Below are 22,957 nucleotides of genomic sequence, written 5' to 3' on the forward strand. Positions count from 1 at the left end.
AAAATCAGAAAAATACTTTAGGAGCACACTTTCTAGCATACAAATAAGGTCTTATTCTTTTAAATTTCTCTTGTGCCCTTGTTTTTTCCCATTACTATAAATGTTTTTTTGTTTTTCAAATAGATCCTTTTACAATTAATTGATTTGAGATTTGAACAACGTAATTTGATTTAATTATGTTAGTATGAAGTTCTAGTGGTTGTAAAAAAAATTAAATATTAATTTGAGTCAACGATTGATTTTGTAAAAAATAATTAGATTTCTTTTCCTCCATAAAATTGAAAATAAAAGGGATTGAAATTGAAGGAAAAAAAAAACTTTGTTATTTCCAAAGAAGAAACCATGCAAAACAAGAGGAGAAATTATAACCGAAAGAATTGAAAATAAAAGGGATTGAAAAACAAATTTTGATTTACATTTTAAATTGTTTTATATAAAAAACATATTAAAATAACTATTTTTTTAAAAAAAAATTATAACACATTACAAAACGCAATTTAAATGACTAGTGTATATTTATGTATTATCCCATCTCTCTGTATATGTTCATGGCTTTGATGCAGGACTAGGAACATTGACCTGCACATCTATTGATAATCCTATCCGGCCAACAAGGCCTAATTGGCACAGTCACAGTTGAGGCTTCGGTAAGCCTTGGGCTCATTCTAGCAAGTGTCATCCCTTCAACCACGTGGCTACTTTATCACTTTACACATTGTCGCTTCCTCTCAAGATAAGAAGCATGTGGCAAACCTTATAAAGTGTGCAAAAATGGAAGAGATTTGGTCACCATCACAATTAATTGGTCATCACTTCCAAGGAAAGTTCGTATGGACTTGATATTTTCCTGCTTTGCTCTTTTCTTTTTTGAGTCCATCAATTTATTTTGTATTCTGGTGCTGAATCCCTGATATTGAGTGAACTCCATGAAATAATTCTTTTCGAACACATGTAAATCGGGTGAACATCGATGAATAATACGGTTTTCAATCGTATGAAATATCGGCATGATCGATGATATTGTATTATTAGGATAACTTATCGGCAGGATCGATGATATTGTATTATTAGGATAACTGTAATTAATTACCAACAAAACAATTTTAGTGTCAAATTATGATGGATATATACTCCAATATCTCATGATGAAAAACACCATGCTTTATGATGCCACAGAGAGATACAGCTTCTTCCAGGAGGTCTTCATTTTTGGTAATTATAGGTGTTTGGACGTGCATGTTGATTAATTCTTCGAGATCTTATTATTCAAACTAATAATTTTTAAAATATAAACTCATGATATGACTATTTGAGTTCCACGTATCATGGTTTTCTTCTTCTTCTTCTACAAGGTGACGAACAAATAAACTTATCATAACTTGCTATTGTATTTTGTATATATAGGCAGCTCGAGGTATGGCTTTAGTTTGTTAGGCCTCTGCTCTGTGTTTAGTTTCATCCTATGCACCAAAACGAAGCAAGCATGCATCACCAAATTTACTCGTCCGCAAGGTTTGGCCTTTGGATTGACCATACTCAAGTCAAGTACTTAACAATCACCAGGAACCTATTGACCTTTGATATTTGTTGGCGTACGCGTCCAAGCATCTTCTTCTTGAAAAATACAATATACACACACACAGAGACAAGAACAGTATTGTAGAGAAGGGAAAACCATACAATAAATGGGTGTCTGAAATGATCAAGAGCTACAGCTTCACGCATTGCAGAAAGCCAGTCACTCTCAATTCTCAAAGCATACGTGGGTAATGTAATCGTCATATGCTATATCTAGGAGTTGGAAATTTTAGATAAAGTTTCCTAGCCAAACCAATCATCTGAGAGATTCCTTTTTTTTTAATATATGGTCCAAGAATATCCTTTGTACATAACCTAATTATCAAACTAAAATCAACTCGATGACCCCACTTCTGGATATCCTAAATTACCGTCGTATTTCTTAGCCTTGAAAGGTGTTTTTTTTCCTTCTTCAAGCAGTGCACTTGTAGAAGAAATGGCCACAAGGTAGGGTAGCCATGTTTTTGTGTATCAACAAAATATCTCAACTGATGTGTTTTGTTGGAAAAGACTATATATTTAAAATAAACAGACTTTGATACTACAATTATATGCATGTTACAGATGGAATAAACTGATGGTATTTATGTTGTTATTATATGTAATTATTTAGAAAAATTAAAACAAACAATTTAAATAAAAATAAAAAACAATTCTAAATAGAATTAAATTTAAATAAAAAAGAAAATTTATATTATTAATATAAAAAATATTATTAAATACAATTTATTTATCTTGGTAGCAAAAGCTAGAGAATAAGGTAGAGACTGATCTTTCTCGAAGCTAGAAGGGTAACGAGGTGGAGCATAGATACTAGTAAGTGTTGTCAATGGCTGCTTGACGACATTCAACTTATCCTTTAATTTGGTCATCTCAACCCTAAGTTGAGTCGTTTGATCAGCTTGAACTTGTTCTCGTATGATCGCCTTAATGACCAATAATTACTGAATCGATCTGGATTGTAGGGTTTCAAAAGTTGAGAGATTACGACTCGCCCATATATTCTTCTTTGTAGTATTGGAGATACCATAAACTTGATTTGCATCGGGTCCATCGATGGATTCAGCTTGCAACTATAAATTTGAATTGAGTTTTGGATAAGTCAAATGATCGTCCTTGTATCTCTTATGCAATCGAGTGTTATTTTTAAAAAAATTATTGAAATTTTAAAAAATAATCACTAAAAAAAATATTCAAATCCTACTTACCATAAACTTCTCAGTTTGACACCTCTTTATGTTTGTCCTCCTTTCACATGTGGATTCCAACAAAAAGCTCCATTGATTTTAGATCGCACTATTGTAGTCTACAAAAGGAAGTTAATGCTAGTTTCATATAATACAATAATTTTTTTTTAAATTATCATATAAAATAAAATATTACCCTCCACTTTGTATGCGAAATGAGCGGAATGAATCCCCTGGTATGTGTGGTCATGGAACTATGAATCTTTTTAGTTCGATTCTTTAAGCTGGACTATGAATGCCTTAAGAAATGCTTCGATGTCACATTCTAGAGATAAGTATCCTAGATATCCTCTGTGATATGTGGAGTTTTGAAACCCCTTTATATGGCCATGTATATCCAACATGGAAGACTTTTATTTTTTGTGTATTTCTTTGCTTTTTTCTAGGCATCTTATCAAAAATCATGCAACTTGGTTCATAAAAAATCGAATAAAATAACAAAAAATAAAATTTTAATTTTTTTATAAAAGAAAACATCACAATTTAAATTCAATCTAATCTAATAGTATTGTGATTCTCTCATACTCTCTTAGCCACGCCATTGTCAATCTCCTTTTAATAAGATTTTTCTTTACATGTCAATTTTATAAAATAATTAGTTTATCCTTACATTGAAACAAATGAACTTTCATCGAAAATCTCATTGCTAATGTTATAGTAAGGGTAACTTCAACATTTGTAAATTTTAATTTTAATTTGTTCATTAAAATTAGTTATTCAAACTTTATCCATTGTTTTTTTTTTAATCATGCAAGAAAGGAAAACAAACTTACATGTTGTGACCGGTTTTTTACTAAGCAATATACTTCCCAATATAAACATCTTGCTTAAAGAAGACACACGCTCTATGAGTTGAACTTGCACTCAACGAGCCTGCATCGAGAGAAGATGTCTAAAGTGTCTTGTCATGATCGACATGTAGCAGCACTGTCTAGTCATGCTTATCAAAAACGCTACTAGAAAAACAACAACACTTATGCTCATCTTTGTCTCTATTAATTTTCTCTTTTTTATCTAAATAAATTTGATAATAATAATAATAATATCAGTATATCATATCATAAAAAAAAATAGCAACATCTTTCCTATACAAGAGTCGTCTATCTAAACCATCTAGGTGGTGGCCAAGTGATAAGAACTTGTGACAAAAAGTTTTGCTCTTTCTATGGTCTCAGGTTCGAGTCCTTGGTTGCTCATATAATGGCCACTGAAGGGTTACATGGTCGTTAACTTCAGGGCCGGTGGGGTTAGTCGTGGTGCGCGCAATCTGGCCCGAACACCCACGTTAATCTAAAAAGAAAAAAAAGAGTCGTCTATCTAAAATTTTAAAACTTATAAATATATATATCAATAACTCATGCTGCAATTCAACTGATTTTTTTATGATCAATATTTAATTTTTTTATATATTTAGAAGAAGAAATTCTATTTGAAATTGGAAAGAAATCCTATTTTCATTCCATTCCCAGTACTGGAGAACCAAATAGACCCTTACTATTCTAAAGAAACAAGAAAGACGGGGGTGTGACTGATGCCTTTAAAGCAATTTAAGTCATTCAAAATAGAAAGAATCATAATTTACCAAAAACCACTGAATGGCAACTCAAATATGTCTAACTGTTCCCCTGGATAGTGTTTTCCCCAATTAAACGAGTGATTATGGAATTAGATTATTTGGAATAACACATGGTGAGTTTGTTTTCCCGCTTGATATCTTAAAAAAATTATCAATAGTATTTTCATCTATAAAAATTAATTGACCTGATTATTGATGGTAAGTTTATTATTTAATAATTTTTACAGGTCATTAGTATTTTCATTGATAACTAACATTGAGATTTTTTGAAAACCCAAAAAAATAAAATTTAATAACACTTCATTCTACTGGTAATTCCATTAATAATTTAAATGTTCAACAGCAAAGTCATATAACTTCTTTGCAACTCTTTAAAACTCTCTGATATTGGACTAAGTTAGATGGTAATTTCATTAAAAATATCAACACATTAGACTTAATTTCCAAAAGAATTAACAAGAGAATACTTACCTAATTTTTTTATTCTTTAAATTCCATTTTTATTTACCGACAAAAAATTTTTCCATTAGTTATTAATAGTGAAAATAATGATGTGATTTTTCATTAGTAAATTTCATCATAATTTATTAATAATATTTTTAATGTTGATATTGTTGTTAGTATTTGATAATTTTTTGGTAACAAGAGAGATTTAGTCTTGTGTGAATTTTTTTTTATATATATAATGGTCTTCTATTTATCACCTGCTTTGCACATAATTGCCATGTTCATAGAACCCAAAAATATTTTTAGTATAATATCAAAATATGTGTTTGAATAAATAAGTTAATTTAAACAGAAAAAAATTAATAAAATAATAGATTAGAAACTCAATAATTTTTATAAAAATAAAAATTATCCAATAAATAAAATATAAGGTCAGCATATTATATAAATAGATATAATTATGACATTTTTCCTTAATATTATTGGATATAAAAGTCGCCCAACTCATATTGTCGTCTATCCATATACTGCACATGTTTGTTTCATTGGTAGAATTTTTTGAGATTAGGATCTGAAAAAAGCCTCCGAAAAACACATGTATGATGGAGGTTTTTTCCTACATAACTACAAAATGATTGAATTTCTGGCTTCTAATTACAAGAAACACATTATAAATATACATTGAATTGCTTAATATATTGCAAATATTACGTTATTATGAATGCCTTTGTATAACGTTTATATCAAAACATTTTATGCTTGTGGCAATGTTGGCACTAACAATTCATTTCAAACTTGATTGAGTTTTTTTTTTTTAATTCAATTTATCCATGATAACACTAATCAGAGAAAATTCATATGCCAACACACTAAACTTCCGATCATATCCGCATGGAAATTATACGTGGAGGCAGCCCCTCTTTGATTGGAAAGGGAAAGGCCTACCCTTTTGCCAGGCGGCTAACACAACTATAGCCATATATAATCACTTTCAAATTTGCCAATCTCAACAAAAACAAGCAATAATACAGGAAGAAATTAAGTGTGTGGAAGGAGAAGGCGAAATCTGGACGATGTCTGAGGCCATCTTACGTGGGACCAGTCACCATTTCCTCCATCACTGATCCAGCTAAAACCTTACTCCCTTTTGTCACGTTGGCTGTCTCTATAGATGCCACAGTCTCCCTCCCTCCCTCTTTCTATCTTTGCTGTGCGGATGTTATTAATACCACCATCCCCCCTCTCAACTCTCTATAACTTTCCACTTCCATTCCTTCTCTTTCTCTTATCATCTTTTTTCCTCTCCTTTTGTCATCCATTAATTTACAGTACTATATATTTTAGTTTTTCTTACAAAAAAGATTATATAATATATCATGATGAGCTTTTGTAAGAAAAGTGTTTACTCCTTCTTAGCTCTTACATATCATCCCATGAGTGTTAGTATTGATGGAGAATATAATTCTAGCGTTGAAAAGCCTTCTTGCAAATGCCAAGGTGTTTGCAGTTCGCCCCCCGCAGGAGGATTAGGGTTAATAACGGCAACAACATGTGATCCTATCCACAAAACTCCAAACATTCTTGAATCAACAACTATCAAACCCTCTTCACCTTCAACCACGCCACCTAACTCGCCATCACCACCATCATCTATAGCCTCCATCTTTAAAAAAGACCCGCGTGGGATTGGATTCCTTGATGATATTGGTGGTGGTATTGATGGTTTGATGTCTTGCACTGAGAGTCTAGGCTTTGAGAGCTCTGATGAAAGAAGGTTTGATGATGAGATTGAGTTATGTTCAAGGGAAAGATCAACAATAACAAAGGTCAAATGTAGGAAACTTGGTGAGAAAAAAGAAGCCAAGAAATTTCCACCACCTCTTTCCTCTTTAAACCATAATGGTCAACCTAATTTTTTCCTCAAGTCAGTGAGAAAAGATGGCAGGCTTGAGTTGACAGAAGTTAGGATTGATAGGCATGAAATATTACGTGCTTCACGGCAAAATGGAAGGTTGCGATTACATTTTGTTGCAGATGAAGAATATGAAGTTGATGAAGAAGAACATGAGCGAGAGCAAGAACAACAACAAGAACAAGAACAAGAAGAATATCTGGAGGTAGAAAAGGAGGGTCAAAAAAAGGAGGAGGAGGAGGTTAAAGAAGACAATGAAGAAGAGAGTGTAGGGGAATGGGGATTTCAAGTGAACGGAGAAGGGTTAAGAACAAGGTGTCATGAGCTGGTGGTTCACCACCACGATTACCACCGCCATAACCACCATAGCATTAACGTTTGGAGCCACCAATGTGTGCCAACAAGGTGAAGTTATCATGGTCACGTGAAAATGTTAAAAAGAGATAAGAAGGGTCTCTAACTTTTCTGTGTTCTTCTGGGCCTGTAATTTTGTTCTGTTTCAATTTATCGGCCGCGTAGTATTAGGCTATGCGGACAGAAATGGCTGATAAGTCTCAACCAAATTTGAAGTGGATAATAAATTAAGGAATATTGTGCTTGACAGCAATTGAAAAGAGCACTGTATGTATCCCTTATTTTTCCAAATTTAGAAGTGTTAGATATGGTTATTTCACGTACGTTTTCATCTCTTCAAGAAATAATTGCAAAATGTGAAATATCATGCAATCCTTCCAGCATTTGGTACGAGATATAGATAGTTCACATTTGCAAAATTCTTAAAAAATAAAAATAAACCGGATTCAAAAAATCTAAATGGAACATAATTTAATTTTTAAGAATGTTTATAAAAAAAATTACTATCATTAAACTCTTCTCATTAAATAAAAAACTTCTTTCATTCGATATTTTATCTTATTTTCTATCTTTTCTCAAATTTGAAAGTTAAAATGTCCAGAAAATAGATTTTTAGACCAAAATTAAAACTGAAAAAATTAAATAAACTACAAGGTAAGAAAAAGAAAAATAAATCTACTAAACATAACTTAATTTTTCTAGCAAATTTGAAATCAGTCATGGGATTTCTCATTCTTTCACATTTTAGTCCTTTTTCGTTGAAATGTTTTTCTCCTTAACAAATACTAATTTAATTTTAATAAGTTGATCATTAATTTAGACACAAAAAGTTACAAAAAGAAATTAACTACTATTAATTGCTACAGTATTTTAACTAGGTATTTTCATATGTTTTATAATTAGTTTGAAAAATACACAGCGAGACCACTGCCTTGGAAATATTTCGAAGGCATTAATGCAGAAACCTTTTTTTTATATATAGCACGCAATACAGAACGATGTCTTCTACCATCATTAATAGTTGTGTGTCACTGTGTGGAAATTTAACTTAAGTGCTAATTCCATTATATATTCCGCTCTTATCATTTCTAAACATAATTATATTAATTTCTAAGGATTAGTGGAATTCCCATTAATTTCTAAGAAAATAAAACCTTTCTTTCTCTTACTTTAAGGGTTTGAGAGTTGCTTGAGTTTTCTTGATGAACGTAGTATTTTTCTTTCTTTTTTTTATCATTTTTTTTCATTAATCCCATATTTAAGCTTTATGTCATTATAAGATCTAATGTTCCTGTTTTTTTATGGAGGTGTAGTCAACGGATCTTTAATAGATTGATGAAATTTATTTGGTAGACGATATCTCTTGCCCTCCCCGCCAAAAAAAAAAGAAGAAGAAAGTAGAGCTGTTGATCATCACCTACTACATTGTATTCATCTCTCATCAATGAAATAAATTTCCTATTAATTTTTTTAAAGTATTTTAAAAGCATATAAAAAAAAAACAAAAAAAAAAACAATAATTTTATGACATTGTTCTGACTAACACAAAAGGTAGAGGGGCCACACTAATAAAATGTTAGGTAAGGGGACAAAGTGTGTTAATGCCGATACCAAAGTCTTGTTACAATAGACAAGATGACTCAAAACCCTACTTTTTCTCATGGAAAATTGATGTTCTTGCATTGATTATGTTGGTGATCTTTGATTAGTTTGATGTCAATCTCAAAGCTGTGTTAAGAGGCATCAGATTCCTGGCTGAGCTGGAGCATGCGGCAGTAGCTGGATTGACTTCATTAAAAATACAGATCGTCAATGGAGTGGAGGCCAAATTAATGTTGTGATGAACACGATCATATAAAGCTAGTTGAGATCATATGAGCACAAGTCAAAGCCATAGACATAAGCCTGAGAAAAATATACTACTTCAGCAGAAAACTGTTCTCAAGATACTACACGCGCAGCCATTTGTGGCGGCGAGTGGATGCAACATTCGTGCAGGAGGGAGGAGCGTGGTTGCAAGAAGAAGTGTCCTGTTGGTCTTGCTTGTGTTCGTTTGGGCTTTATATGGGCTTAGTACAGCTAGGCATTTTGGTATCCAAGCCTTCATGGACTGAAAATCCAACTTGATTAAATTAGAGCCCGTTTGCCAAACAAAAAACAAGCTTTCTGCCCGGTCTTTTCATTTCAACTAGAAGTCATCATTTTCGATTCAGTTTGGTTTTTATCAAAAAAAAATAATCAAATCAAAAAAAAATTTTGAAAAAAAACCCGAAACTCTGACTAACACAAAAGGTAGAGGGGCCACACTAATAAAATGTTAGGTAAGGGGACAAAGTGTGTTAATGCCGATACCAAAGTCTTGTTACAATAGACAAGATGACTCAAAACCCTACTTTTTCTCATGGAAAATTGATGTTCTTGCATTGATTATGTTGGTGATCTTTGATTAGTTTGATGTCAATCTCAAAGCTGTGTTAAGAGGCATCAGATTCCTGGCTGAGCTGGAGCATGCGGCAGTAGCTGGATTGACTTCATTAAAAATACAGATCGTCAATGGAGTGGAGGCCAAATTAATGTTGTGATGAACACGATCATATAAAGCTAGTTGAGATCATATGAGCACAAGTCAAAGCCATAGACATAAGCCTGAGAAAAATATACTACTTCAGCAGAAAACTGTTCTCAAGATACTACACGCGCAGCCATTTGTGGCGGCGAGTGGATGCAACATTCGTGCAGGAGGGAGGAGCGTGGTTGCAAGAAGAAGTGTCCTGTTGGTCTTGCTTGTGTTCGTTTGGGCTTTATATGGGCTTAGTACAGCTAGGCATTTTGGTATCCAAGCCTTCATGGACTGAAAATCCAACTTGATTAAATTAGAGCCCGTTTGCCAAACAAAAAACAAGCTTTCTGCCCGGTCTTTTCATTTCAACTAGAAGTCATCATTTTCGATTCAGTTTGGTTTTTATCAAAAAAAAATAATCAAATCAAAAAAAAATTTTGAAAAAAAACCCGAAACCAAACCGAAACCGGGTCAAACCGACCGGTTTCGGTTCGGTTTTTTAGGGGGAAAACCGGTTCAAATTGGTTTGACTCGGTTTTTTTTCGGTTTCGGTGCGGTTTTTCGGTTTTTTGGTTACAAAACTGAAACCGAACCGAACTGGCTGGTTTTTTCAAAATTTTAATCGGTTTAATCATTTTTTTTTTTTGATTTTTTTTTTCTGGTTTTCTTGGTTTAATCGGTTTTTCGATTTTTTTGCTCACCCATAATTTCAAATTTCAACTGCCTCCAGGTTGACTTGAAAAAAAAAAAGTATTAAAGTTTAATTTGAATTAATTAAGTTTTTAGTTGAATTATATAAAATATTAATACAGCGAGACACGTTCGGGATGCAGCTAGGGAGGTTGGCAGGGTCCCGAGCCTATACTAATGCTCTCCCTCGAGCAATTTAAAATTCGAGAGCCGAAAATTTAAGTTTTGGCTCCTTTACCAATCTTAGATGCTCAATATATATATATATATATATATAAGTCCCCCAACGGAAGATGCAAATTGAAATTAAACTCTGGACGTCCAGAATATTATCCAAGTTGAGCTTAATAAATTGGGTTGGAAATTTTTTATTATTTAATAATTTAAAAGTTATTTCTAAAACAAGTGGACAAAACTTACACAGAAATATATATAAAATCTCTAAAAGTTAGTAAAATTAAAAGTAAAAACACAAAATTAAAAAAATGCAATCCTAAATGATAAAATCTGGGCTCCAAAACATTTTATAAAATATAATTATAGTTTATTGTTAAGAAAAATTAAAAAAATCAAATTCAAAATTACATAAATAAACACAATCTTTTGTTGTTGTTGCAATGTTCAAACAGGGTGAAGAACTTTACTTTTATCCTTTAATTTTTATTTTCATATTTGATTACTATTAAAAGTAACATAAACAAAAAATCAAATCAAATCAAGGCGTTTTTTTCTAGGTGTAATATTCATAAAGCATTAAACTTCACTTTAGTCTCTCATTTTATTTTACTTTTCATATTTGATCCCTATTATTTTACACATTTATTTTTTATTTTAAACTTAATTTTTATTACGTTTTTGGTTCACAAATGTTAAAAAAACGATTGACAAAGTCACTAGATAAAGGAGAAATGGTACAGTCAACCACATTCTAACCATAAAAATGTTCATCTTGGTGGTCTATTAGAGGTGTTGTTATATTTTGAAAATGCTGGAAAAAGCAAATGGAGACTTGTGAAATATTTTTTTTTAAAAATCCATTAATTTTTTATTTTATTTTTAGAGTGATTACAATGTATTTTAGAGTTTTCAAATCATGAAAGGTGATGTAAAAGGCAACAATGGTAGCTAAGATAAAATCTTAGTAATTATATCTATCTTTTTACTTCTTATTGAGAAAATTAACTTTCCATTTTAATGTTTAATTAGCATCCATAATTCTTTTTAATTTATCTGTTGATATATTTTCAATCATTGTATTAAACACATACATCATCTTCCCTTTCATTATTTAATAAATCTCATGATATGAAAAAAAAACATTTTTAATTTTATAATATTAATGGTTTTTTAATATTTAAAATTAACTTGAAATCTTATCTACAACTACAACTGTGTATACATTGGCAAAACTACCTTTCTATATACTCTTTTGCAATTCTTTTGGACTTTATTTTTATCAAGACATAGGATCAATCATTCGTTGATAAATGTCTAAAGTAATAACGAAGTTCATCACTTTAGTAAATTGGTGTATAAGTTGAATAAACTGTTAATTAATTAATTATTATATACAACCTAACAAACACTACTATAAAATTCAAAAAATAATAATTGAATTGTAGTATAAAATATTTATTTATATTCAATAAATCATTTATATTTAATTAATGAAAAAAATTATTTTGAGAAAACATATCTAACAAAACACAAAACATAAAGAGACCCTATATAATCTAACCAAATAATAAAAAATAAAAAATAAAAGAATGTGGGAAGCATATAAAAAACTATAGAGTTTAACATCCAATAAACTAAATATCAAAATCTAAAATCTAAAACAAACAAAAAACATAAAAAAAATTAAAAACATAGAAAGCAACTTCTAACAAATGTTTTTAAACTTAACTGATTTTCTCACCTGGAATCCATGAAATTACAAAATGAAGTTAATCAAGAAGTTCAAATCTAAATTAACTATATAATTGAGTGTAAAAAATATAAAACTAAAAAATTTAGTAAAGCAAGAAAAAGAATTAAAAGAATAAGAATAGAATCTAATAAAAAAATAAATGAGAGTGAAATCATAAAAAAATTACACTATAAAAATTATCTCAAATGATATAAATATAAACTAAAATAATAATAACTAAATAGGACACATTTAAAAAATTAAATGATGATGAAATTATTTTTTTTTTAATTTTCACAAGTTATTTCAAATAAAAAATATATCAATCAAAAGATGATGGACTAAATAAAAAACAAAAAAGTAAAACAAATCAAATGAGAATGAAATTAAAATAAATTTTAAATTATTAAGTTATTTAAAATAGAATATATATTAATCAAAAGATCAAGAACAAAATAAAAAATAAAGAAAAATTTGAAGATTGATTTGAAAAATTACAGGATAAACGAATCGAGGGAGGGAGAGGGAAAAATTTTTTTTACCAAAATCAAACTAAAAATTCTTTTCTAGATGTGTCACTTTTACAAAGAAAACAAAAAACAATAAGTGATATTTAATGAATAACATGTGTTATTGTCGAAATCAGTCGCACGGGCTATTGAAATATAGTGGAGCAGTCGATGCATGCCCAGCATGTATCAGTGTTTTTCTAAACTCTTTAATTTATTAAAAGATAAAAATAACTCTCATTTTATTCAATAACAAATGAAAAATAAAAAAAAATACAATAGTAAAAATACTCTCATCTCATCTCAGATACAAGGTATAAAGATTTAAAACCTTATGGCATCTCTTGATCAATTTAAAAAAATCAAAATACTCCATTTAAAAAGATAACCGTACCCTCAGCCTCTGGACAAGAGGTGTTTTCTGGGACCATAAAATGATAAATTTATGGTTACGTCGGCGATGAAATGTGCACCGGAAAACAATGAAGTCACCACTTTTTTTCAGGGAGACAAAGGGGGTTTGGTGGGATGTAATTAAGAGGGTGGCCACTTATTGTTTGAAATCTGGACTTACAAGATGGTGTGGGCAGGGGCGTGCTACTTACCATCAAGAGTCTGTAATGACTCCACGTCGTCAAGTAGGAGTTTGGTAGTTCTAGGGGTCCTAAATTTGCCACAAGCCATGGTTTGATAACATATATTACACTTTAGTCCTTCTATTTTCATATGGATAAGTTCGGTCCCTAACTCTTTCAGTGCCAGCTTGTCTCTTCTTGTATCATAACTGTCCTTTTTTCCTGAGTGGGGTGATGGTGACACTTGACAGAACAGTCGAATTGACTCCTTGTTACAACTTCCGAGGAGTGGTGGATGGTCGTGCCACCGTGCTCTTTTTGGGCTGGGCAGTATATTTCAGTCCCTCAAGTTATGAGTAATTTTTTCAAGGGAACAAAAAAGAAAATAAAAAAACAAAACTCCCAATGAGATAGTGGTAGCAATTAAGGAGATCTAATTAGCAAGTTATGCCCGCCGTCGATCGGTTCTCGACCTATAATTATATTTAATCTAATTTTTTATATTTTATAAACTATAATTAGCAAGCTTGGTATTGGGAACTTCTCTTGGAAGAGAGATTTAAGAACAACTGCATCGGGGCGTCTGCATCGTTTTCTAGATCAAGTTAAAGGTATTCATCTAAAATCAAATGTTCCAGATTCTAAACAATGGAGGCAAGAAACTAAGAACTGGTGTTTATTCTATCAGATCTTGCAGTAACCTCCTTGAATTCTAAAATCAAATGTTCGAAGGCATTTTGTTGCATTTAGATGAATTTATGTGCTCTTTCTGTGATAAAGCTGCAAGAAATATGGATCATCCTTTTATGCATTGTTCAATTGTTTGGAAATTGTGGAATCGTTTTACAAAATGGTTGAATGATGCAACTCGTATTAAGATGACATGTAGAGGGTGGAGATTTTCTATAGGCCATCGAAGAAAACAAGGGTAAAAAAACAAAAGAAATTTGTTGGCATCGTATACTGTAATTATGTTAATTGTGTCGTAAGGTACGTAATGCGTGATGACAGAAGATTTAAAATTTGTATAATACATCTTGAATTTGAGTTAAAATATATATGTTTTATAAAAATCTAAGATGATTAGAATTTTATTTATTTATTTAAATTCAAAAAATATGTTTTTTTAAAGATAAATCCAAAAAAGTATAAAATATACTTTTTTAGGGATAAAGTTTTTCTTAAATCTAAAAAAACAATATACTGTAATTACGCATTGTATTTTTTAAAATTATTCTTACTTAAAAATATGTTAGATTTTTTTATTTTTTATTTTTTATTTTTAATATTCACATAATAAAATTATAAAAAACACTAAAAAAATATTATTTTAATATTTTCATAAATAAAATACACTTTTTAAAAGTGGAAAAAAAAAAAAAAAAACCTGAACTTCCGAACACTCGCTCACCAGTGTGTGTGTATATATACATACCTCGCATAGCTATGGTAACAAGGAAACACAGGATTCCTTGGTTCCAGAGAAACAGAAAAGTCTGTGTTTCTTTGTACTTGTTTTTACATCCGTTCTGGTTATGCAACATGATTTTTGAGCTTATAATAGCTGGTTTTGCCATTCTTCTGCTTACAGTCTTCATCTTAACCAATAAAGGGCATGGCTCCCTTCCTCCTGGTCCAATGCCCATACCAATCATTGGTCATCTCCATCTTCTTCAGCCCCTAATTCACTGTTCTTTTCGTGATTTATGTTCTCGTTATGGTCCCTTAATCTATCTCCGCCTTGGTTCTGTCCCTTGTGTTGTGGCTTCCACACCAGAACTCGCTAGAGAACTCCTCAAGACAAACGACCTCACCTTCTCTTCCCGCAAGCATTCTTTAGCCATTGATCACCTTACCTATAGCTCTTCTTTTGCCTTTGCACCCTATGGACCTTATTGGAGATTCATCAAAAAGTTGAGCACGTTCGAGTTCTTGGGTAACCGGGCACTTAACCAATTTCTCCCTGTACGAAGAAAGGAACTGCGCCAATTCATTGGGGTTCTACACGACAAGTCTAAAGCTTGTGAGAGTGTTAATGTCACTAAAGAGTTGCTAAATTTATCAAGCAACATAATCTCACAAATTATACTAAGTCTCAGGTGTTCAGGGACTGATAACGAGGCTGAAGGTGTTAGAACTTTGGTGCGTGAGGTGACACAAATCTTTGGAGAGTTTAATGTCTCCGATTTCATTTGGTTTTGCAGGAACTTGGACTTTCAGGGGTATAGAAAGAAATTTGAGGATGTCCATAGAAGGTATGATGCATTGTTGGAGAATATTATCACAAACCGCGAGATAGAAAGAAAGAAAAGTGGAGGAGAATACAAGGTTAAAGATCTTTTGGACATGATGCTTGATGCATTTGAAGATAAAAGCACCGAGGTAGAGCTAACTAGAGAGCACATTAAAGCCTTGGTTTTGGTAAGGAAAACCCTATAAAATAGTGACTTGAATTATTATTATTATTACTACTACTACTTGTTTTGTTTTGTTTTGGTTCTGATTTATGTTGCATTTTTCAAAAGGATTTCATAACAGCTGCAACGGATACAACAGCAGCTGCAACTGAATGGGCACTAGCAGAGCTCATAAACAATCCAAAGGTACTCGAGAAGGCACGGCAGGAGATTGATACAGTCGTCGGAAACAAGAGGCTAGTAGAAGAATCAGACTCTCCAAATCTTCCTTATATCCAGGCCATCATCAAGGAAACTTTTAGGCTTCACCCACCAATTCCAATGATTGCAAGAAAATCAATTCAAGAAAGCAAGATCAATGGATACATAATCCCCAAAAACACATTGTTATTTGTGAACATTTGGTCTATTGGAAGAGACTCAAGGTACTGGAAAAACCCATTAGAATTTGAACCTGAACGGTTTCTAAAATCTGAAGGGGATATTGAAGGGGATATGGTTCAATCCACTGCCTCGATGGACATTAAAGGGCAACATTATGAGCTGTTGCCTTTTGGTACTGGCAGAAGAAGCTGCCCTGGCATTGCTTTGGCTTTGCTGGAACTACCTGTGACTTTGGCTGCCATGATCCAATGTTTCGAGTGGAAAGTGGCTGACCCAGATGGTGTGAAAATCAAGGGCAATGCTCTTGTTGATATGACCGAAAGGCCTGGCTTAACAGCTCCAAGGTTCCATGACCTTGTTTGCGCACCAGAACCACGTCCGGCACTCTATAGCTTCCAACCATAAGTGGTGTGGGACATGCCAGATCGATCTATTTGTTAACATAAATTCTTTACTTGATTTGAAGCGCCTCCAGTGATATCCACCCTACCAACCTTTCTCATCTGGTTGCAGTAATCCACAAACCACTAGGACAGAAGCGTGGCGGGTTATCAATAGCAAGTGTTCCCCTGTTTTCAAGCCTCTCTAGAAAAGACTGCCGTGACGACTGGCTACCTCCTCTTATTTCCTTTAATGATGGCACGTCGATCGTCGATTTGTATCACTATCTTCTTTCTTCATGAAGCCCTTGCTTCCTTGTGTTTCAACTCCATCGGTTATGAATGAATGATTGCATGTATTCCTTCCATGATTGCTCGTAACAATTATCGCCCTTTTCTCTTACAATTTCAATGTGTATATTTTAGCTTATACATCTAAATATTACGTAGTGCTATTGTAAGTAAATCAGTGAATAAAAATTGAAATTGAAATGCACGTTTATATAAAAAATCAAGAAGCTGAGATATCTAAATGTTCTGTCTTTAAAGTAAAAACTCTCAAAAGCATTAGACTGCAAGGAAGGAAGCTCAAGTGAAAAATAAAAATCTATTTGAAGAGCGATAAAAAATTAAACTGAGTTTGAGACAAGCATGAACGAAATCTAAATTTATCAAATTTTAAAAGAGTTGAAGTTAAACTTTATGCTTTGAGATCATCATAAATATAAACCGAGCAAGTCACTGATGTGGAATGAGCGAAGAAGGTGAGGTTTTTTTTTTTAAAAAAAAATAATCCTTCATTATTTTCTTTGCTTGATTATGAATATATCTTCATAAAGTATTTTGGTTTGGGAATCAAATATATTAGAATCTCAATATTAAAAATAAAATATCTTAATTTTTTTTTTAAATCCAAACCATGTTTTTCGTTAATTATTTTAGTTGATTTTAGATTTTTCAACTAGGGTAAATCAAAATAATTTCTATACAGTATAATATTAAAATCGAGCTAAATAATAATTAAAATTTGAAAATTTCAAGATTAATATATTAACTCGACTTTAATAATAATATTAAATAATTTAATATAATTTTATTTTTTTAGTTAAAAAAAGTTATCCAACAACATATTATGAACTATAAACCAGTAATTGAATAATAAATTTGTGGCCCTATCCAACACAGGTAGGTTCGTTTAACTAATTAAACATTTTTAAATGTAAAGTTAATTTTGTATTAAAAGGTTTAATTGATGAAGTCAAATAATTATTAATTCATCACATATACATGTCGTTGCAGCTGGCGTAACATTTAATCCACGTTGTTTATTGGCCGAACGTCTGAGTTGGGGACATAAAGATTACTTTTATTCTACACCCCTGCTGCCTGCACATTGATTAGCATAGCGACAACAAACATAATTTTTAAATTATTTTTTTAATATATATATTTTTTATTTTGGTGTGCAGGTATTAAAAATAAATTTTTATTTTTTTATTAAAAAATCACATTGTCTTTAAGCGGTGTGGGATATGCCAACCGATCTATTTGTTAACGTAAATTCTTATCTAAATCTATCAAATTTTAAAAGAGTTGAAGTTAAACTTTATGCTTTGAGTTCACCATAAATACAAACCGAGCAAGTCAATTATATGGAATGAGTGAAGGAGTTGAGTTTTTTTTTCTTTTTTTTTTAAAATAATTTTTCATTATTTTCTTTGCTTGATTATAAATTTATCTCCTTACAGTATTTTGGTTTGTCATAAAACTTAGACCAATCAAATATATTATTAAATATATTATTATTTTAATATTAAAAAAAAATATCTTAATTTTTTTTAAATATTCAAACCATATTTTTTATTAATTATTTTAGTTGATTTTAGATTCTTTAAATCGCTAGGATAAGTTGAAACAATTTTTATATAATTTAATATTAAAATCGAGCTAAATAATAATTATAGTTTAAAAATTTTAAAATTAACATGACTCGAGTTTAATAATAATATCAAATAATTTAATATTTTTTTATAAAAAAAGTTATCCAACAACATCCTACAAACTATAAACCAGTAATTGACTAATAGATATGTGTCCCTAGCCAACACAGGTAGGTACGTTTCACTAATTAAACATTTTTAAATGTGAAGTTAATTTTGTATTAAAAGGCTTAATTGATGAAGTCAAATAATTATTAATTCATCACATATACATGTCGTTGCAGCTGGCGTAACATTTAATCCACGTTGTTTATTGGCCGAACGTCTGAGTTGGGGACATAAAGATTACTTTTATTCTACACCCCTGCTGCCTGCACATTGATTAGCATAGCGACAACAAACATAATTTTTAAATTATTTTTTTAATATATATATTTTTTATTTTGATGTGCAGGTATTAAAAATAAATTTTTATTTTTTTATTAAAAAATCACATTGTCTTTAAGTGGTGTGGGATATGCCAACCGATCTATTTGTTAACGTAAATTCTTCACTTGATTTGGCGAGCCTCGATCACGACATCCACCCTTCCAGCCTTTCTAATCTGGCTGCCATAATCCCCATACAGCCACCGGGACGGAAGCCTGGCTGGTTATCAATAGCAAGTGTCTCGGTGTTTTCATGTGGTCCAAGATTCAGCCGGCGTCTCTAGAAAATACTATTGCAACGACTCTATATGTGATGAGTGTACGGAATGAGTGTACGGAATGAGTGGAGGAGGTGAGTTTTTTTTTTTAAATAAAATTATTCTTCATTACTTTCTTTGATTTATTATGAATTTATCTCCATAAATTATTTTGGTTTGTCATAAAAATTACACTAATCAAATATGTTAGCATCCCAATTTTAAAAAAGACATCATCTTATTTTTAAAAAAAAATTCAAACCATATTTTTTATTAATTATTTTGGTCGATTTTGGATTTTTCAAATAGATTAGGATAAGTCGAGGTAACTCCTACACAATTTAATTCTAAATTCAGGCTAAATAATGATTATGATTTGAAAATTTTAAAGTTAATTCGTTGACTTGAGTTTAATAATAATATCAAATAATTCAATATAATTTGAATATTTTTTATTTAAATTATCCAACAACATAACAAAAACTATAAACTAGTTATACAATATACTAAAAGGGATTAATGCTCTTGTTACTGTTTATATAAACACAAAGCACTGTAGATTTGAACAATGTAATAATAGAGCTACCTTTACCATAAAGAGTTGGAAAGATTGCAGGGAAAGGTGGGATTGTCTTTCCACTGGGAAGTATATAGCATTGAAGAGATGGTTAGGTAGAAAATAATCATCTTTAGTTTTGGTGGGGGTGCGGGCCCTATACTACAAACACCTGGTGCTGGGTAGGTAAACCATATGTGCTAACATGCCTAGTGGAGTTGCAGACCACAATCTGTAGACACATGGCATTAGGGTTACTCTAGGTGTTTAGGTTCATGATTGCAGATGGTGTCAGGACCCATCGCTCATAAGTCCTAGTCATGACCCATTTCGCTTGGATCTTGTGTTAGGATCCAAGTCTCTAGGTCTTGGGTTTATTAATATAATTATTTGTATTATAAATATAATTATTTTTTATAAGTCAAAGTATTTATCTCAAAAATATAATTATTTGTGCTATAAATATTATTATTGTTATTATAATTTTCTTGGGTGCTCCAGACACAAAAATAATTAACTTTGGGTCCAGCGTCTAGATGCAAATTTGTTATAATTTTCTTAGGTGCTCCAGACACAAAACTAATTAACTTTGAGTCCAACATCTAGATACAAATTTGTTGGGTCCAGCATCAAGATCTATTTTGCTTGGTACTTCTTCAGGATCCAAGTCTCTTGGATCCTGAATCTAGAGTCTATTGTTTTAGGTTCTATGTCAGGATACATTTCACTTGAGTCTTGTATTAGGACTCAATTTTCTTGGGTCCTGTGTCAGGATCTAAGAGTCTTGATCTTAAGTTTTCTAATATAATTATTTATATTATAAATATTATTATGTTTTTTAAAATTCAAAGTATTTATATAAAAAATATTTTTATTTATGTTATAAATATTTTTATTTTTATTATAATTCTAAGTATTAATATAAAAAATATTATAATTTATGTTATAAATATTTATGAGTTTCTTAATATAATTATTTATGTTATAAATATAATTGTTTTTATTATAATTCTCTTGGGAGCTCCAGACACAGGATCAATTGGTCTTGCATTAGGACCCATTTCGCTTGGGTCCTCGCCAGGATCCAAGTCTTTTTGATCATGAGTCTGGAGCTAATTGTCTTGAGTCCTGCGTTATGATTCATTTCACTTGATACCACTATTTGACCTCAAGCTATTTTAGGTCTTTCATAGGAAGGACTCAAAATAGCTTTGAATTCGGCTACACAACATGACCTAATAAAATTTGAGGATTCAAAAACACTTGGTCTGGTATCAAGACCTAAAACTAATGGATCTCGAGTTCAAATTTAATTTTGGTCTTGTGTCAAGACCCAAAGAAAATCAGTCATGCCACAAAACCTAATTCTCTCGGGTCATGCCTTAGGATCCATTTCGATTGGATCTTACCTCTATACTCAATTCTCTTAAGTGTTGTGTTAAGACCCAATTCGCTTGGGTCTAATGTCAAGATTTAATGGTGATGGGTCATGCATCAAGATCTAAGGTTTATGAGTCTTGCGTCGTGACCCATGTTGATTGGATTCTGTCTTCGGACCTAATTCTCCTAGGTCTTTTGTCAGAACTCAAGGTTCTTGGATCTAAGGTTTATAAATATTATTATTTATGTTTATAAATATTTTTATTAAAATTAAAATTAAAAATATTAATATAAAAATTATTATTAATTGTATTATAAAAATTATTATTTTCATTATGATTAATATTATTTATAAAATAATTAATAACTTAAAAAAACTATTATCAATATTGAAAAATAACCTTAAATTTGATTTGAAGGGTAAAATTAAAAATTATTGTTATTATAATTATTAATAATTTTTTTTAAAAAATACTATTATTACTATTAAAGAGAAAAACTATTTTTTAAAAAAATATAAAATTTTAAATAAACAAATTAAATACACTTGAAGTTCTTAACCCCGGCATTTTAGCTGGCCCAACACTTTTGATCTTATAGTATTTTTGTGTTTTATAAAAATAAATATTGGCCGCAACACAGAGCGAACAAGTAAATAAATAATAAATATGGGGTCTTAATTTTATATTAAAAGGATTAATTTATAAAGTGAAGTAATTATTAATTCATCACATATACATGCTGCTGCTGCTGGCGTAACAATTAATCATAACGTCTGAGTTGGGGACATTAAGATTACTTTTATTTGACACCCCTGCTGGGCTGCCAACCTCCTGCACATTGATTGCCGTAGCAACAACAGAAATAATATTTTCAATTGTTTTTTTATAATTATTCTGATATATTGGTATTAAAGATAAATTTTTATTATTTTTTGTATATTTTTAAATAAGAAATAAATTATATAATTGCCACGGACACCAACTTTAACTTCCATTTGGTTTATAATTAGTATTAATGTAGAGATTGACTTTCTTCATTAAATAGTCACAGCAGCCCACAGATATTTGGAATCCAGCTGCGAGCAACTTTAATGACATCAGAAGAAAACAGGAATTCGAGGTTTTGCATTTTTTATTTTCATTTTTTTGTTTTTTTATTAAAAAAATCACATTATCTCTGCCTGGTGACAATGTGAGAACGTGCTTTAAATTGTAGTTTAATCTTCAATAGAGCTTAATTATAAAGCGAGAGAAGACTTTATTTTTTATTTTTTATATTTTTAATAAGAAAGAGCAAATTGATATATAATAATAAGTAAAGAGCTAGGGTTGAATTAATTTGTATCATGATACTATAATAATTTTAATATAAAATAAATCATAAAATTTAATTTTTAATAAATTTAATATTAAAGGATAAAATTAAAAAAATCAATTAAAAAAATAATATAAAAAATTACTCGAGTTAACCTACTAAACTCACGATCTGTGTCATAAGATCAAGATAACTCAATAAAAAACAAATTGAAATAAATTATAAAACCTAATTTTCAATTAACTTAATATTAAAAGATTAAATTGAAAAAAATCAATTAATAAAAAGATATAAAAATGCAATTAAAATCAACTCCAGTTAACTCATCAAACCTGTAACCTAAGTCATAAAATAAAGACAAACAAATCAAAACAAATCATAATGTTTAATTTCTAATTAACTCAAATATTAAAAAAAAAATTAAAAAAAATCAATTAGAAAAAAAAAAACTTGAGTCAATTGATATAACTCATCAAACCCGAAGTCTAGTGGGATAATCATATCTAAGAACCAACTCACACTGTAATAATTTAAGATATTA

The 22,957-nt window shown here is 30.7% G+C and overlaps 2 protein-coding genes across 2 annotated transcripts; both read left to right on the top strand.

Moving 5' to 3' along the window:
- The first annotated feature begins 5,854 nt into the window (after positions 1–5,854).
- Positions 5,855–7,434, top strand: LOC105124984 (protein FANTASTIC FOUR 1-like). The gene has a single exon (XM_011025229.1). The coding sequence runs from the start codon at positions 6,225–6,227 to the stop codon at positions 7,167–7,169; it is 945 nt and encodes a 314-aa protein (XP_011023531.1). The 5' UTR covers positions 5,855–6,224; the 3' UTR covers positions 7,170–7,434.
- Positions 7,435–14,817: 7,383 nt separating this feature from the next.
- Positions 14,818–16,911, top strand: LOC105124985 (licodione synthase-like). The gene is made up of 2 exons (XM_011025230.1): positions 14,818–15,778; positions 15,883–16,911. The coding sequence occupies exons 1-2, from the start codon at positions 14,900–14,902 to the stop codon at positions 16,561–16,563; spliced, it is 1,560 nt and encodes a 519-aa protein (XP_011023532.1). The 5' UTR covers positions 14,818–14,899; the 3' UTR covers positions 16,564–16,911.
- Positions 16,912–22,957: the final 6,046 nt, after the last annotated feature.

Source organism: Populus euphratica, unplaced genomic scaffold (genome assembly GCF_000495115.2).
Source record: "Populus euphratica unplaced genomic scaffold, PopEup_1.0 scaffold28.1, whole genome shotgun sequence".
NCBI lineage: Eukaryota > Viridiplantae > Streptophyta > Magnoliopsida > Malpighiales > Salicaceae > Populus > Populus euphratica.